This window comes from Xyrauchen texanus, chromosome 31, assembly GCF_025860055.1.
Source record: "Xyrauchen texanus isolate HMW12.3.18 chromosome 31, RBS_HiC_50CHRs, whole genome shotgun sequence".
NCBI classification, from domain to species: domain Eukaryota; kingdom Metazoa; phylum Chordata; class Actinopteri; order Cypriniformes; family Catostomidae; genus Xyrauchen; species Xyrauchen texanus.
This window is the reverse complement of record NC_068306.1, coordinates 7,021,216-7,038,299: the sequence shown is the minus strand read 5'-3', so window position 1 is coordinate 7,038,299 and position 17,084 is coordinate 7,021,216. Positions and strand designations below refer to the sequence as shown.

The 17,084-nt window shown below is 41.7% G+C and overlaps 1 protein-coding gene across 1 annotated transcript; it reads left to right on the top strand.

Annotated features, from left to right (window-relative positions):
• Window positions 1-699: 699 nt before the first annotated feature.
• Window positions 700-11,210, top strand: LOC127625422 (sterol carrier protein 2-like). The gene is made up of 5 exons (XM_052100715.1): window positions 700-829; window positions 1,488-1,587; window positions 2,033-2,162; window positions 9,576-9,655; window positions 10,069-11,210. Exons 1-5 carry the CDS (start codon window positions 807-809, stop codon window positions 10,162-10,164), a joined length of 429 nt encoding a protein of 142 aa, XP_051956675.1. The 5' UTR covers window positions 700-806; the 3' UTR covers window positions 10,165-11,210.
• Window positions 11,211-17,084: the final 5,874 nt, after the last annotated feature.

Sequence of the window (17,084 nt, the reverse complement as noted above, 5' to 3'; positions counted from 1 at the left end):
CAGTCACACACGTCTGGGATGGCATGAGTGTGAGTAAATGATTTGAGAACTTACATTTTTGGGTGAACTATCCCGAGAACATCATAAAAAATCTTTGGGGCAATATAGTCCTGATATCTGAGGCAAATCTAAGGAGGCAATGCCCCTGCTAAGCCACTCTTTAGATACCAACAGAAACAGATCAATATTTAAGTGCTTCTATATTATAAAACGTTCACATTCTTCTTTTCTTTTTGGCAATTCGCACTCGTCATGCATATCGCCACCTACTGGATTCTGATGATATAGATTTCAACAATGGAGTCTTTTTATGCTGCCTTTGTGTCCTTTTTGGGGCTTCAAAGTTTTGGATGTTGAATTGCAGAGCTGAAATATTCTTCCAAAAATCTTTATTTGTGTTCTGCAGAAGAAAGAAAGTCACACACATCTAGGAGGCATGAGGGCGAGTAAATCATGAGAGATTTTCCATTTTGAGGTGAACTAACCCCTTAATCCCTCGATCCCATTGTGCTGATCTGGAGAAGAGTTGTTTTAACAGATTTTCTGTCGCTGTTTCTGTTCAATTCTTTGTTTTTCAACGCATTAGTACTATTACCTATTATTCATTTGTATTATTTATTTCCTCTTTAACTATCTTAACAGATCCTATGCTTATATTTGGCGAATGAAAACTTCACTTCAGGTTTTCAATCGGTAATCGATTATTCTGCCTGATGGCCAGAGAACCCGGAAGTAGCGCCAGCGTAACAATCGCAGATCATTTGAGTGTCAGCGGCCTGTCTGTCTACTGTTGATACAGAAGAACAATGCGAGTCACAGCGGTGTCAAGGTGAGAATAAAGACGATCAGACCTGCAACATCACACTGTGCGTTTGATGGATCTGAATCTGAAGAGTTGAAGCAACGTGACAGCGCGCGCGCACGTGCATCATATATTACAGCATTAATGTTTATTTTTCTTTGATCTGAAACATTTTGATCAGTCCGCATGTTGGAAATGGACAGATTCAGTGGTTTGAAAAGCATCTTTCCAGTTGTATATTTGTGTGATTTTACACGAACAAAAAATTACTATGCTACTATGATAACATGTACCATGGCAATACTGGTATGCTAGTTCATTGATGTACCATGTACCGTAAATATCATGTTATATGAATATAGTAATCATTCAGTACTATGGTATATATGCTTCAATGGTCATAGAACAGATCTTAAATCCTATTGGGGAGTTCTATATAACCCAGCACCAGCTATGTGGCTTTAATGCCTTTATGACAGGGACAAGTGGGAAAAGATAGAAATGTATTGCAGTGAGACGGGTTATCGGTATATGACAAGCAGGATTTGAGCCTGTGTCCTTAGTGAGATGTGCACTACCACTGTGTACCATGTTATACTGACAAGTTTGTGTCATTCATATATATATATATATATATATATATATATATATATATATATATATATATATATAATCTTATTCCCAGCTCTCCGAGGATCCAGGCAGTGTTGACCAGCGCTGCTTCAGGTCTAGAGGGCTTCAAATCTCACGCCGTCTTCCAGGAGATCAATAAGAAGCTGCAGGAGGTACGAGAAGCGCATCTCAGTTGATCTGAATTCATCCACTGTGGTTATAAAGCCTCTTAACACTTCGGAGTCTCTGCTCGCGGCATCACAGAGAGACCAGATGGATCTGAATTTGTGTTGTTGCAGCTGTAATCATGTGAGCACTGTCAGGTTTCAGGCTTTTCCCAGCTGGCTTGTGTTGGAGGGTTTTTATGCAAACCACAGAGTTACTGGGTTCTGAAAGGGCTGTGAATTCATTAAACCCAAATACATATATTTATATATATGGCATTGATTAACAAACTCTGAGCTTACAGTACAGGTAGACCCTCTTAAGGGTCACCCCATTTAGCCCTCACACAGACGAGTCATTGCTAATTCAGACACTTACCGTTAGCCATAAAATAACAGCCAAAAGTACCATGGGGAACATCTGAAGTGACCTGAAATGATTGTGTGTGTGTAGGATGGAGAGCAGTTTGTGAAGAAGATTGGAGGCGTGTTTGCTTTCAAGGTGAAGGAGGGGCCGGGTGGGAAGGAAGCCACCTGGATTGTTGATGTGAAGAATGGAAAAGGCTCCGTTGACAATGACACCGGTGAGTCTGTTATAAACTAGTAGAAGAGAAACACTGTTTGTAAACATCTCAGGTGCAGGGATTTTACAGGAAAACTGCTGTAAACATTGTCTGTTGGGGGTCAGATGTTCAAAGAGAGGTTTTCTCCCAAAAATATTTTAAGACGCTCTCCTGTGTGATACTGAAAACCTGAAAAACAGTTAACAGAATAACTCTCGCTCTTGCTACACACACACACACACACACACACACACACACAAACAAACACACACACACACTTCTTACAAACATCAAAAATAACTTGTATCAGCTTTCCCAAAGTCATGGTAAACTTTTTAAGGTACACCTGTACACCTACTTATTCATGTGATCATCTAATCAACCAATCATGTGGCAGCAGTGCAGTGCATAAAATCATGCAGATACGGGTCAGGAGCTTCAGTTAATGTTCACATCAACCATCAGAATGGGGAACAATGTGATCTCAGTGATTTGGACCGTGGCATGATTGTTGGTGCCAAACGGGCCAGTTTGAGTATTTCTGGGATTTTCATGCACACCAGTCTCTAGAATTTACTCAGAATGGTGCCAAAAACAAAAAACATCCAGTGTGCGGCAGATCTGTGGACGGAAGTGCCTTGTTGGTGAGAGGTCAACGGAGAATGGCCAGACTGGTTCGAGCTGACAGAAAGGCTACGGTAACTCGGATAACCACTCTGTACGATTGTAGTGAGCCTAATAGCATCTCAGAATGCACAACACATCGAACATTGAGGCGGATGGGCTACAACAGCAGAAGACCACGTCGGGTCCCACATCTGCCAGCCAAGAAAGCGGAGGCTGCAGTGGGCACAGGCTCACCAAAATTGGACCGTTAAAGACTGGAAAAACATTGCTTTGGCTAATAAATCTGGATTTCTGCTGAGGTACACAGATGGTACACTGCAGCCTCAGGTTTCTGTTCTTGGCTGACAGAAGTGGGACCCGACATGATCTTCTACTTTTGTAGCCCATTTACCTCAACGTTCGATGTGTTGTGCATTCTGAGATGCTACAGAGTGGTTATCTGAGTTACCATAGCCTTTCTGTCAGCTCGAACCAGTCTGCCTATACTCCATTGTAGTGTTGTCAAAAGTACCGACTTCAGTACCAAGTCGGTACTGAAATTAAAAAAATGTGACGCTTTGAGCGCTGTTGAGCGGAATCGTAAACACCACTGTTTGGCCATTGTGTTCACGCGCTCATCGGATATGTCTGTGATCGGCTACAATGATCAGCGCTTCAAAAACATGTTGTAAATATACATCAATGACGCTCTTCAGTGAGCGCTTGCACAGATACACACGGGAACGTTTTAAAGCAGGACCGGTCTGCTGAGAGACGGCTGCTTGTGCTTTCAAAAGCTCCCACTCCCATTTTTAAATGCTCCCGTGCGTTGATCATTGTAGCCAATCACAGACATATCCGATGAGGGCGTGAACACAATGGCCAATCAGAGGTGTTTACGATTCCGCTCAAAGCGTCACATTTTTTAAATTTCAGTACCGACTTGGTACCGAAGTCGGTACTTTTAGACAACACTACTCCATTGACCTCTCTCATCATCAAGGCATTTCCATCTGCAGAACTGCACTGTTAAGTTATGTTTCTTTTACTGCGCATGTGTGAAGAGCACCTTTTATGGGGGAGCGCGTTTTTTGCAGAGTTCAGTCTGGCGTTCTATGAGAGGTAGAGCAGCTGTGTTATGTGATGAAACAATAAATAATCTATTGTCTGATAACTGTTGTAGTTATTGAATTAACATTGGTAGCAGAGGATGGCTGCTGCTGTGAGTTACAAAAATCCTCCACCGTTTGACAAGAAGACGGCTTATGAAAGTTGGAAAAATGAGATTGAAATTTGGAGACGTGTTACTGACCTGGAAAAGAAAAAGCAAGCCTTGGCAGTTACTCTGTCACTAACGGGGAGAGCAAGGGACAGTGCTCTGGAAATTTCCACTGAGGATTTGAATAATGACATGGGAATGCAAACACTCATAGCGAAATTGGACTCTGTATTTTTAAAAGAAGAAAAAGATCGGCAGTACGAGGCGTACACGGAGTTTGGCCGGATCACTAGAGAGAGCAGTGTTTCTATGGTGGAATACATCGTCGAGTTCGACCGTCGATACAACAGGCTACGGAAGTTCAAAATGGAGCTTCCTGATGCCGTACTAGCCTTTAAGCTACTTGATACTGCCGGACTTACTGTTAAAGATAAACAGTTAGCACTTACAGCTTGCTCTAGTGTTTCTTTCACTGACATGAAATCAGCCTTGAAAAGAATTTTTGGAGATAACGTTACTTCACCACGAGAGGGCGGCAGTGTACTGCAAAACACAGATGGTGACACTGCCTATTACACGAGATATTCAGGAAAACGGGGACACAAGTCTAACATTACAAACCCCAAACCATAGCTCAAGGCACAAACCCTCTTGATAAATATGGAAGAAGAACGAAATGTGCAATTTGCCAAAGCACGTATCACTGGGCAAAGGACTGTCCAAATAAAAAGGAAAATGTAAGACTGACAAAAGATGAAGCACTAAAAGATGACGTTGAAGAATGTAACATCACTTTGTTTTCAAATGAATCTTTGTCTAACACAGAAATTTTCATGGTGGAGGCTTTAGGATCAGCTGTGATTGACACAGCCTGTACAAGAACTGTGTGTGGAGAAATATGGCTTGAAGATTACACAAGTGGGCTGCCACAGAGTGAGGTACTAAAAATAGATGACAAACAAAGTGCAAGACGTTTCAGATTTGGTGATGGCAAGGTTGTTTATTCCACAAGGAAAGTTACCATTCCAGCAAGGATAGGACATACCCGGTGCAAAATAGAGACGGAAGTTGTTCCTGCAGAAATACCAATGCTTTTAAGCAAGACTTCATTGAAAAGAGCAAGTGCAGTTCTGGACATTGCACGTGACAAAGCAACGATGTTTAAACAACCTGTTAAACTTGAACTAACATCTTCAGGACATTACTGTGTGAATTTGAGAGAAGACAGTCATCCAGATGAAAAGGAGACAAGTGAGAACAAGACACAAAATGAAAATGAAATTCTTGCTGTGACAGAAAACATGACAACAAAAGAAAAAGAGACAGTCCTATTGAAACTACACAGACAATTTGGACATGCTTCAGCTGATAGACTGCAAAAATTACTGGCCTGCTCAGGTAATCACGATGATGAAAGCAACACAATTCTCAAGAACATTGTTAAAAACTGTGATACATGTAACAGATACAGCAAGCCAAAACATAAGCCTGTAGTGGGTTTGCCTATGGCATCAGCCTATAATGAGACTGTGGCTGTGGACTTACATGAGCTTGAGCCTGGAGTATGGTATTTGCATGCTGTTGACCATTTCACACGCTTCAGTGCAGGGAGTATCGTCACCACAAAGAACCCAAAAGAAATAGTGAAGCACTTTATTCACTGCTGGATAAGTGTTCATGGTCCCCCATGCAGATTGTTTAGTGATAATGGAGGTGAATTTAATAATGACGAAATGAAGGACATGGCTGAAAAGTTTAACATTGAAATCAAAACAACGGCAGCGTATAGTCCATGGAGCAATGGCCTTGTTGAAAGGCACAATCTGACTCTAACTGAAATTTTGCTGAAACTGAAGAGGGACAACAACTGTGACTGGAAGACAGCTCTAGATTGGACACTAATGGCAAAGAACTCCATGCACAATGTGCATGGTTATAGTCCCTACCAGTTAGTGTTTGGGCAGAACCCGAATCTTCCCTCAGTCCTCATCAATAAGCCTCCAGCTCTAGAAGCAAGTATGAGTAGTTGGATAGCTAAACAAATCACCACACTACATGCAATGAGAACAGCATTCACAGAAGCTGAATGCTCAGAGAGAATTAGAAGAGCCCTTCGTAAGCAACTGCGTCCCGTTGATGACAGATATGAAACGGGGGACAAAGTGTATTATAAGCGAGTAGATTGTAATGAGTGGAAAGGTCCAGGTGTGGTCATAGGCCAAGATAGTGTGGTTGTATTTGTCAGGCATGGTGGAACCTATGTTCGGGTGCATCAGTCTAGACTAAGAAAGGTGGATGACCCACAAACAAACCTGGAGGAGACAGAAAGGGAACAAATAAAAAAATATGACAATCCCACAATAACACCAGCAGCAGATCTTAATGACACTGAAAGTGAAAATGAGGAAATGACACCAGAAAATGATAAACCCCTTAATGCTGAAGATGTCAGTGAACTTTCTGCATCAGTGCTACCTGGAGGTGATAGTCTTTATCAATCCCACACGCCACAAACCTGCTCATCCACGAACTGCGAAGGTCTAAGCCTAAAAAAAGATCAAATAGTTAAATACACAGATAATCAAAGTGGACAAATCCATACTGGGAAAATCCTCGGCCGAGCAGGAAAGGCAACCGGCAAACACAAAAACTGGTACAATTTGCAGTTCAGTGAGCCTGAGGAAACTGCAGGCACAACTGCATCAGTCAATCTAGGACAAATGGACAATGTTCAGGTGATTCCATCCGAACATGCTAAGTTGAGCACTGACTATAATGAAGATGATATATTGATAGTACATGATGATCTCTTCATACATGAAAAAAGTACAGAACTTAGCACCTGGAAGAGAAATAAAGTCTTTGAAGAAGTGAAAGATGAAGGCCAGAAGTGCATCTCCACGAGGTGGGTGTGCACACTTAAAGAAACAACTGCTGGAGTTGTACGTAAGGCCAGACTAGTGGCTAGAGGCTTTGAAGAAATCAACACTCAAGACCTTCCCAAAGACTCACCTACATGTGCCTCAGAGTCTCTTAAAATGATCATGGCAGTAATATGTCAAAATAAATGGCAGCTAAACTCCATAGACATTAAAGCAGCCTTTTTACAAGGTAAAGAGTTATCCAGAGATATTTACATTCGCCCACCACAAGAAGTGCAGAACAAAGGAACCATATGGAAGTTGAAAAAATGTGTTTATGGCCTAACAGATGCTTCTTTATTCTGGTATAATAGAGTAAAAGACACCATGCAACAATTGGGAGCTACCGTGTCAAAGGTAGATCCAGCAGTATTCTACTGGGTGGATGATTCCTGCAAGGTGACGGGGATTCTTGCGTCACATGTGGATGACTTTATTTGGGGTGGTACAGATGCATTCTCCATAAATATCATTCCTCAGTTGAAAGCTGCCTTTCAAGTTGGACGGGAAGAACATGACAGTTTCAGCTACATTGGAATAAAAGTACATTCTAAGGATGATGAAATACAAGTACAACAAGGAACGTACATAATAAATCTGCAACCCATCTCAGTGGATCCCACCAGAGCAACACAACGTGAGGCGTCATTGACAGATGTTGAGATGGACATGCTAAAATCAAAGATTGGACAAATATTGTGGGTTGCCAGGCAAAGTCGACCTGACATTATATATGACATATCCATGTCGGCATCTAACACAAAGCATGCTACTGTTCAGAACCTGCATTGTGCAAATAAACTTATCCGAAAACTAAAATCAGAAGAGGTCATCTTGAGGTTCCAGTACTTAGGGGAAATAGTTCGGTTAAATTGGTGGTGTACAGTGATTCCTCAATGGGAAATCTTCCGGACGGTGGCACACAGGGTGGTCATTTCATCATGCTTATGGGGGAAAATGGAAAATTTTCACCTATATCTTGGCAATCAAAACGGATCAGAAGAGTTGTACGGAGTACCTTAGCGGGAGAGACTTTGGCACTTGCAGATGGAGTTGACAGTGCAGTTTTCCTCGCAACACTATACTCTGAGATTACCACTGGTGGCTGCTCATGCATCAATGTGCCTATTGTGTGTGTAATAGACAATCATTCTCTTCTTGATGCTCTAAAATCGACAAAATCTGTAACCGAAAAGAGACTGCGTCTAGAAATCAGTAGTATGAAGGAGCTTATACATTCTGGAACTATTCAGCAGATCTTGTGGTCAGCCACTAAAGAGCAGCTAGCTAACTGCTTGACAAAAAAAGGCGCATCTGCACTTGGCCTTCTGAAAGCCCTCAGCACAGGTGTTTGCTATCTTGAGCACTGAATGTATTTGCTTATGTTTTGTCAATGTCTAGTCATTTAAACTGAGGTACTTAAGTTAACCTGTTATCCTGTTATAATTATATAACAAAGTTCAGTCTGGCGTTCTATGAGAGGTAGAGCAGCTGTGTTATGTGATGAAACAATAAATAATCTATTGTCTGGTAACTGTTGTAGTTATTGAATTAACATGCACTTCACTGGATATTTTATGTTTTTGGCTCCATTCGGAGTAAACTGTGTGTGTATGAGTGTGTGTATGTGTGAGCGTGTATTTATCACTTTGTGGGGACCAAATGTCCCCATAAGGATAGTAAAACTCAAATTTTTTGACATTGTGGGGACAGTTTGTCGGTCCCCATGAGGAAAACAGCTTATAAATCATACTAAATTATGTTTTTTGAAAATGTAAAAATGCAGAAAGTTTTCTGTGAGGGTTAGGTTTAGGGGTAGGGTTAGGTTTAGGGGATAGAATATAAAGTTTGTACAGTATAAAAACCATTATGGATTTTCCGTCTATGGAAAGTCCCCATAAAACATGGAAACACAACATAAGCTTAATGTAATAATAAACAATAAAGCCCAAAAATGAAATGAATAAGAATACAGAAATTCTATTATAGCTTAGAATTATACAAATAGAATAAAGGTTCATGATTAATGCATTTTACTGGTCTTAATGTGAACTATACATCAGTGTACGTTGTTCGTTCGTCTTTGTGAACATTTATTGAAATTACTTTCCTTTTCGACTGACATCACCAAACCATATGGCCCAAAAAACGTTCTCTACTCAAGTATGCGAGTGCTTGGCCAACGCATTGCCAATGCACGGTATGGTTGATCGTATGTTCTTGCGTTACTATAGCGGTAGCAAACCTCAATCAGTCCTCAAGGGGGCGACAGAGTTACCTTGAAGTGTCTGGGGCCATTATACTGGATGTTATAATTCAGATAAGTTGCTATAAATACATTGACTTTAACTTACTTGTTAAGCAAAATTCTCTTCAAGCAGTTGAGTTGAAAGAGAAAACTCACTGGAAAAGCAGACAGGTTACACTAATCTCGCTATAGTGCCCCTTATGGCAACGTTGAGAATGCAACACGTACTTTCGTTTTGTAATGAATTGTGGTCTGACACATATTGGAACGCATCCATCCACGAAATCGAGCTTGCGTAGCGAGAAGAGTCTGTGTTCACATAAAGTATGTTTTGGGATCAAACCCGCCAATTCTGATGTAACATGCTTTTTAGCAACTACTTTAACCTCCAATTCTTGGTCATTTCTTCTCTATGAACATTGTCTTTTTGCCTTTCCCAGAAAAGAAAGCCGACTGCACCTTTGCCTTGGCCGACTCTGACCTGCTGGATCTGATGACAGGAAAGGTTAATCCACAGACTGTAAGTACCAAAGAATTGTGGCCAGGACTGGACTGGGAAGACAAACCGGCCCTGGATTTTACATAGCAACTGGCCCAAAAGTTGCTGGGGAGGGGGGTGGTGCTGTCCATTTCTGCATATGGCTGCCCCCTTTGGCGTTTTGCGGCCCATTCTGCACAACGTGGCGGCTCATTTCAGCTTATCGTGGCTCGTTTTGTCAAAAAGTTTGGAGACACTTGCCTTAAATGTTATATTAGAAAATGTTATATAGATTTTTATAAAAGAGAAATCATGGGACTGGTCAGGACAGGGGATGGGGGTTCGTCTACTGAAGAAATGAACAGGTGAAGCCTATTTTAGGATCACTGTTTCTCATTTTAGATATGATTTTGGGGTGAAATGTGACCTGTACACTTTCTCTCTTTCGTTCACAGGCGTTTTTCCAGGGCAAACTGAAGATCACTGGAAACATGGGCATGGCCATGAAGCTTCAAAGCCTGCAGCTGCAGCCGGGCAAAGCCAAGCTGTGATAAGCCCCGCCCCAGTGGGCGGAGTCTTGAGGAGATCCTCCCTTAGAGTTTACTCCGTTATTGTAGCTGCACAGGAGTCAGAAACGAATGTGTTTCTGCGTTGTAGTGTTCAGCTCTTCTCTAACAAGTTAAAGGAATAGTTCAACCTGAAATGAACATTTTGTAATTATTTACTCACCTTCACACCATTCCAAACCCATTTATGGTGTTATTTACTTTTTGTTCGTGGAGCTCAATAGTAGATGTTTTTAAACCCATCACTACAACAGTTCACAGTGACCTTGTCTCCAAAATGTACAAAAGGATTTGAAGATGTGAATTGCAACTTCACATTTCTGTGTTTTCCCCTCACAGTGCTGTCGTCTGGCTTCAGAGGACTTGGAATATAACTCAAATAGACTTTTGACTTTTTTTGGTGTATTTCAGTCCCTTTTTTTCCGCAAATAAAATAACAAAATACAGGTTTGGAACGACATGCGGATGAGTAAATAAGAATTTTCATTTTTGAGTGAGCTATCCCTTTAGTTATGAATCACAGGAGTCTGGAAGAGGTACACAGAAGATACTTAATAAGGTCTATTTGTATCTTTGCAACAGTTTTCTTATAATTGGCCCCCAAAACGCTTTAAATTGTATGTATGAATTCTGTAATATATTGGAAGCAAATGTTGTTCAAGTTGCTGCAGGTTGTGTGCGTGCGCGCGCGTGTGCGTGTGAGTGTGCGCGTGTGTGAAAAAACCCTCAACTATCAACACAAATATTCAGCATGGCACAAGGCATTTTTTTTTTAAATGTTGGACCGCAATGAATTCCTTTTCATCTTTAGTTATTCCAGATCTTCTGTTTGATGGGGCAGGTTTACAGTACACCTTAATAAAACCAATCAGTGAAAGGATGTATAGTACAGTTTTAACTGGAAGTTTATGTCTGTGATTTATGAATGTTTTCCCTGTATGTATGCATGTACTCATCTATATTCTGCCCACCAGATTCTAAAGATATTTTGTACTAAATAAACTTAGTCTTTCTCATTAAAAATGACAAGTCTTGCTTACAAATGCCTCTCTCAGTTCCTCCTTTTTTAAACAATGTTTAAGATGGATGGTGGTCAGATGTTCAGGTAAGGTCAGATCTTTAGCCTTGTGTTTAAATATCACTCTTTTGCTCCGTCTTTACATTTTTAGACACATGAGTGTAGGAATGTCAGTTGTTTAGACTGAGTGTAATATTGTGCCAAAGGTCCTGTGAAACTGAAAGGTTGTAATTCCACTGCACTGTTAGTGCTCTAGTGTTGTACTTTTTAGTTCCCTTACAAGTCAGTTCACTCAACATTGCGTCATGCTGATGCATATGGGAAATCCATTTTCCGACGACCTAGTTCTAATCCTACAATAACAGCAATCCTAAGATTGGCTATGGTGTTTAAGCCCCGCCCTTTTAGGCACTGTCTGCTATATAAGGGGGCATGCACCATTCCTCAGAATTTTCTTCCTTCAAGACTGCAAACATCACTCTCGTCTAGAAGCCCTCCACAACTTCACCGTCAACATACACGAGTCGGTGGCAACGAGAAGACTCTCCGCTCCCATGCAGTGTTCTGGCGAACATTTACTCCACCTCGCCGCTTGACACTGCGCTGGTGAACGGGCCGCTTCAGCATCCCGATTCCCCCCAGTGCTTCGGCAGGAGTTTTGTATTCTTAAAAGCGTATTGTTGATATTGTGATCACATTCGAGGTGTGTATTAATGAATATTGTGCGCAACTGCTTCCTGGTGGTGAGCGGCGCTCAGTCTCATCTAGCGAGTGAGACGATGCAGCCATTATCCGCTCCGCTGATGTGTGGTGGGTCCACAATGCTACACAATTCAGCTCGTACACCGGCTCTCAGTTCGAAATTAAACTTCCCTCCCAAATTCACTAGGTGGGGAAATTAAGCATTACTAATGACACTTGAGGTATGTATATTGAATGCTGTCATCACCCTGTGATGTCTGTGGCATCCTGATTTTCCTTCCTCATTACTAATCACACTTTGGGGTATGTATTGAATACTGTGCACAACCACTTCCCGATGTTGAGGGGTGCTCTGTCTCATCTAGCGAGCGAGCCGACACGCCATTTTCCACTCTGCGAATGATTGGCGGGCCCTCATGGCTGATTCAGTTTGTACGCTGGCCACCTTGCTCCCAGTGTGACGTTAATGTTCCCTTCTATATTCACTCCATAGGGAAATTTATTTTTGAGGTGTGTATTGGATGCTATCACCGTCCTGTGTGGTTTGTGACGTCCTCCGGGACCAGGATGCTACTCAAAATGTTGTTTCTGTGTATTGCGTTCTATATGAACGTTCTCAGAAATGATCAATGCACTCATTGCATGAGTTTGCACACACATTCTGCAACACTCTCCAATATGGAACACCAAAGGGGTCCTATCATCCACAGTCCCATTACAAAATAGGGTGTGATGGTGCAGTGAAGAAAATTCATGGATATTGTTTAGAACTGTAATATCCTCTGGTCTGTTCCTAGCTTCTCGCACGTTCACAAAGTGCATCAATTTGGCACTCACCCCTCAGGGTGCGCATTTTGAACTAATTCAATGATTGGCTATTACTGGCCCAATCAGAGGCTATGTTATGCCAGCACCTGGACTTATTGCTCCAGCCTGTGCCTCAATGTCAACTGGGTGAAGAGCATGTTTTTCCCCGGCCAGCAAATCTCCTTTTTGGGAGTCTGTCTACCCATCTCAAGAGCTAGCGGGTTCAGGCCATTCTCCAGTGTCTCCAGAACACTTCCACTGAAGCTGTTTCAAAAAGCATTGGGGCTTATGGTGGTGGCATCTGCCATCATTCCATTAGGTCTTTAACACATGAGACCACTTCAGTGCCAATTCATGGCGTGCCTGGCGCCAAGGATGCATGCGCATTGCTATATCTTGCTGCTGTCCAGCTGCTATAGCACATTAGAGAGCTCCGCCAGCAAGGTGTCATGCTGAGGAAGGTTTTCAGGTGGAAAGTGGTGACTACGGACACTTCCAACACAGGTTGGGGTGCAATGTGCGATGGACGCCCGGCCTTCTGTACCTGGACAGGTGCGAGGAGGCGTTGCACATCAACTGCCTGGAGATCTCGGCTGTTTTCCTAGCCTTAAATGCTTTTCAGTCTGTAATAGTAATAGACTATATGACTGTAGTTCATGTATCCATTCTAAGGCTCACCATGAGGGTTAATCACTTGCAGAATACTCATGTCAGTCGCTGATGTCTGTTTAAGATTGCTTCATCAGGAAAACTTTCTAATTCTAATTAACATCTGCTAAACATCTTCAAAAGGTCAGCTTTACAAACAAAGTCATAAATGTCTTATTCATTGCCATTTGAGAGGAAACGTCTCTAGACGTATTGCAGATGAGCAAACAACCTAAAAAATATGTCTTCCAGATGTAAACGCATCAAATAGATGTCTGGGTACATGTGCTATCAGGGTATCTGTTAGCATTCCCATTCATTTCAATGGCACCTGATCAGCTAGCACAGGGTTCCAAGGAATCTGATCTGCATCACTGTCAATGGAAACAAAATTGGAAAAATAAAAACCCTTTTCATGTTCTTAAGAGCCCTTCAAAAACAATACGTCATTGGAAAAAGATGTACTATAATGTAATTAAATAAATGCGGTTTAAATGTTTTAAATACACAGCTACTATTGAATGTCTGTCAATGGAGAAACACGCTGTTGGGCATCACATAGGATGTAGTTTCAACATCTACCACTAGAGGCTAATGGAAATACCTGCTGTAATGAAGCAAGCGGTGGCCCAAGTGCCAAGCCAGAAGCTTTACTTAAGAAGTCATGCAAGTAATTAGGACAAATCCAAAATCACAGTCAGAAAACAGGCAATGGCAAAACAAGATAGCAAATAGGGGGTACAGACTCGGGGGGGCTGTTTACACCACAGCGTTTTCAACTAAAAACGGAAAACATGTTATGCGTTTTGGCTGTTGTTTGCACGACAACGGCGTTTTGGGGCCTGAAAACGTTTCAAAGTGCAAGTTTTTGAAGACGATGCTGTTATCGTCTCCGTGTAAACATCCAAAAATGCAAATTTGTGAAAACGATGACGTCATGCGCATGTGTATTACGCGTCTATAGTCTATATGCATGCACGCGAGTACTTCAGAACTACAATGGCGGACTACAGGACTGTGTTTGTGCTTGACGCTTCTCCAGCAAAGTAATTTTAGTAATAATTAGTAATAATAATTTTAGCTTATATCAAGTTAATAAAGAAATATCAAAGCTACTGATACAAATTAGCATTTTTAATATTATGGGGTGGCTGAGTTGCCTGACAGTCTTGGTGGGGGATCCTTGGATCGAACCCCTGTGCTAAAGTTACACTACTTAATGTTGAGGGGTCAATCTTTAAGATGGAGCTGGCGTAAAGCCAGAACTGTTCAAAGTAAGAGCTTTGGAGCTTTGTTGATTCTTGTTTTTCTGTGTCTAGCACTTCTGGAAAGTCCAGAATTTTCCACAGAATACTGGCCTGTTTCCATCCTGCCACGCTTTTGTTTTTTCTTTGAAAACATTGTCTGAAACCTCAAATCCTTGAAATTAACCAGCTCTGACCTAGATTCCAATGCTGAGATCATTTCAGTCTCTCTCTCACTCTCTTTCACTCACTCTCTCTCTCACTCTTTCTCTATCACTCTCTCTCTCTCTCTCTCACTCTCCATCTCTCTCTCTCTCTCTTTCTCTCTCAATTCAATTCAATTCAATTCAATGGGGCTTTATTGGCATGAATGTAAACAATACAATATTGCCAAAGCAGAACTACATCTTAATCTATAATTACATTTAGTTTAACAAATATAAAAAATAAAATAAATACAAAACAGGTTCAGAACTGCTGAAGACCACAGTGTTTAAATAACTGAAGAGAACTGACATATACTTACACATAAATGAATACACACACATATACTGAGGGTCACTGTGGTGAACATTGGGGTGACACACGGGGGTAAAACACATAACACAGATGCTCTCTCACTCTCTCTCTCACTCTTTCTCTATCACTCTCTCTCACTCTCTCTCTCCCCCCATGTTGGATGTACTGTTGAATATTTCTGGATTCAGTTCTCTGAAGTAGTTCAAGTTGGAGTAAATAATTTTTTTTACACTTTTTGTAAAATCCTATGAATATCGCTTCATGGTCCACTAGCTGTCTGTTCTGTGTGTGAGCTGAAAATAAGACCGATCCACACAACACATGCATGTGCATGAATTTGGGGCTCCTGAAGGAGCTCTGAAGGGAGGGGTGTATATGTTTGGCTTTTGAGTTCAAATATCAACAGTCTTTCTCAGGAATCACTGACTCCACCTTTACAAATTAACATTATATTCCGCCTTCAGTACAGGAGAGGGAGGACGTCTTAATTTTGGCCAAAATATGGGATGTTCGAGAAGGATATAGCTGCAGGCCAGCTCCTAGAAGAGCTCTAAACCGCCAGCACAGATATACAGAGCCCCAACCTAACACTTTCCCTAACCCATATCGTGTGTGTGGAAGTGTCGCCCCCAGTTGGAGTTGGCCCAACCCCATTCTGGAGTAACCCCGCCCCCTTGTGGAGTTACTCTGCCCCCGTTTGGAGATTTCCGGGCTGCAGCTATACCTACTTGGGACGTTCTGCTATTACGGGACAGTTGGCGATCCAACTGATAAGCCTGTGCTAACATCCCATCATGCATTCCCTACACTTCAATTACCCTACAATGCTAACATATTCCAAAAAGCACATAAAAGCAGCACAAAAGGAATCTAACTCCAGTGGTTTAATCCATGTCTTCTGAAGCAACATGATCACTTTTGGTGTGAAAAGGATACATTTATAAGTACTTTTTAACTATATGTATCATGTCCGGTCAGCAGTGGTATGCGCGTGTAACGTAATGGTGTTGGCATGTAAGACACGTGAGAACTGAAGAACTTGCGACACACCAGGAAGAGCAGTGCTGTTTACAACTGAGTAGGAAGAACGCTGTACAGGTGATTCATTGGTTTTGGTTTAGATCTGTATTTGTGTCTCTTTGTTTACTCACAATGGTACATTTGTGTCCCTATCCTGGATGTCTCAACCGAGATGCAAATATGTGAAACAAGAGGCCATGTGAACTCGGCGCTCTCCTGAATGCGTGTACGGCTGGTGACCGGAAGCGATTGGTTTATAGTTAAAAGGTACTTAAATATTTATCTTCTTCGCACCAAAAGAGATCGTGTCACTTTAGAATACGTTCGTTTAACCGCTGGAGTCATATGGATGACTTTTATACTGGAGTGGTGGTGGTGTAGTGGACTAAAGCACATAACTGGTAATCAGAAGGTTGCTGGTTTGATCCCCACAGCCACCACCATTGTGTCCTTGAGCAAGACACTTAACTCCAGGTTGCTCCAGGGGGATTGTCCCTGTAATAAAGGCTCTGTAAGTCGCTTTAGATAAAAGCGTCTGCCAAATGCATAAATGTAAATAATGTCTGTGATTTTTTGAGCTTCAAAAGTCGGCCACCATCCACTTGCGTAAGGGCCTAATGAGCGAAGATATTTTTCTATTGTTCTTCAAATGTGTTCTGGTGAAGACAGAAAGTCATACACGCCTGGGATATCATGAGGGTGAGTAAATAATTTGAGAATTTTTATTATGGGGTGAACTATCCCTTTAATGTACAGCCACTAAATGTTGTTACTCAAAGAAAATCTAACAAAGCAAGTTTGTGGTGGGACTATCTGTTTGGTGATGCTTGTGGCGTAGGAATTGCACCCTCCAGCCTTAAACCTCGCCATATGAAGGTTTCGTTATGATCTACATATAATATGCACTTTACAGTGCAGTGGATTAGTGCTCTGCTCTGTCATCTGAT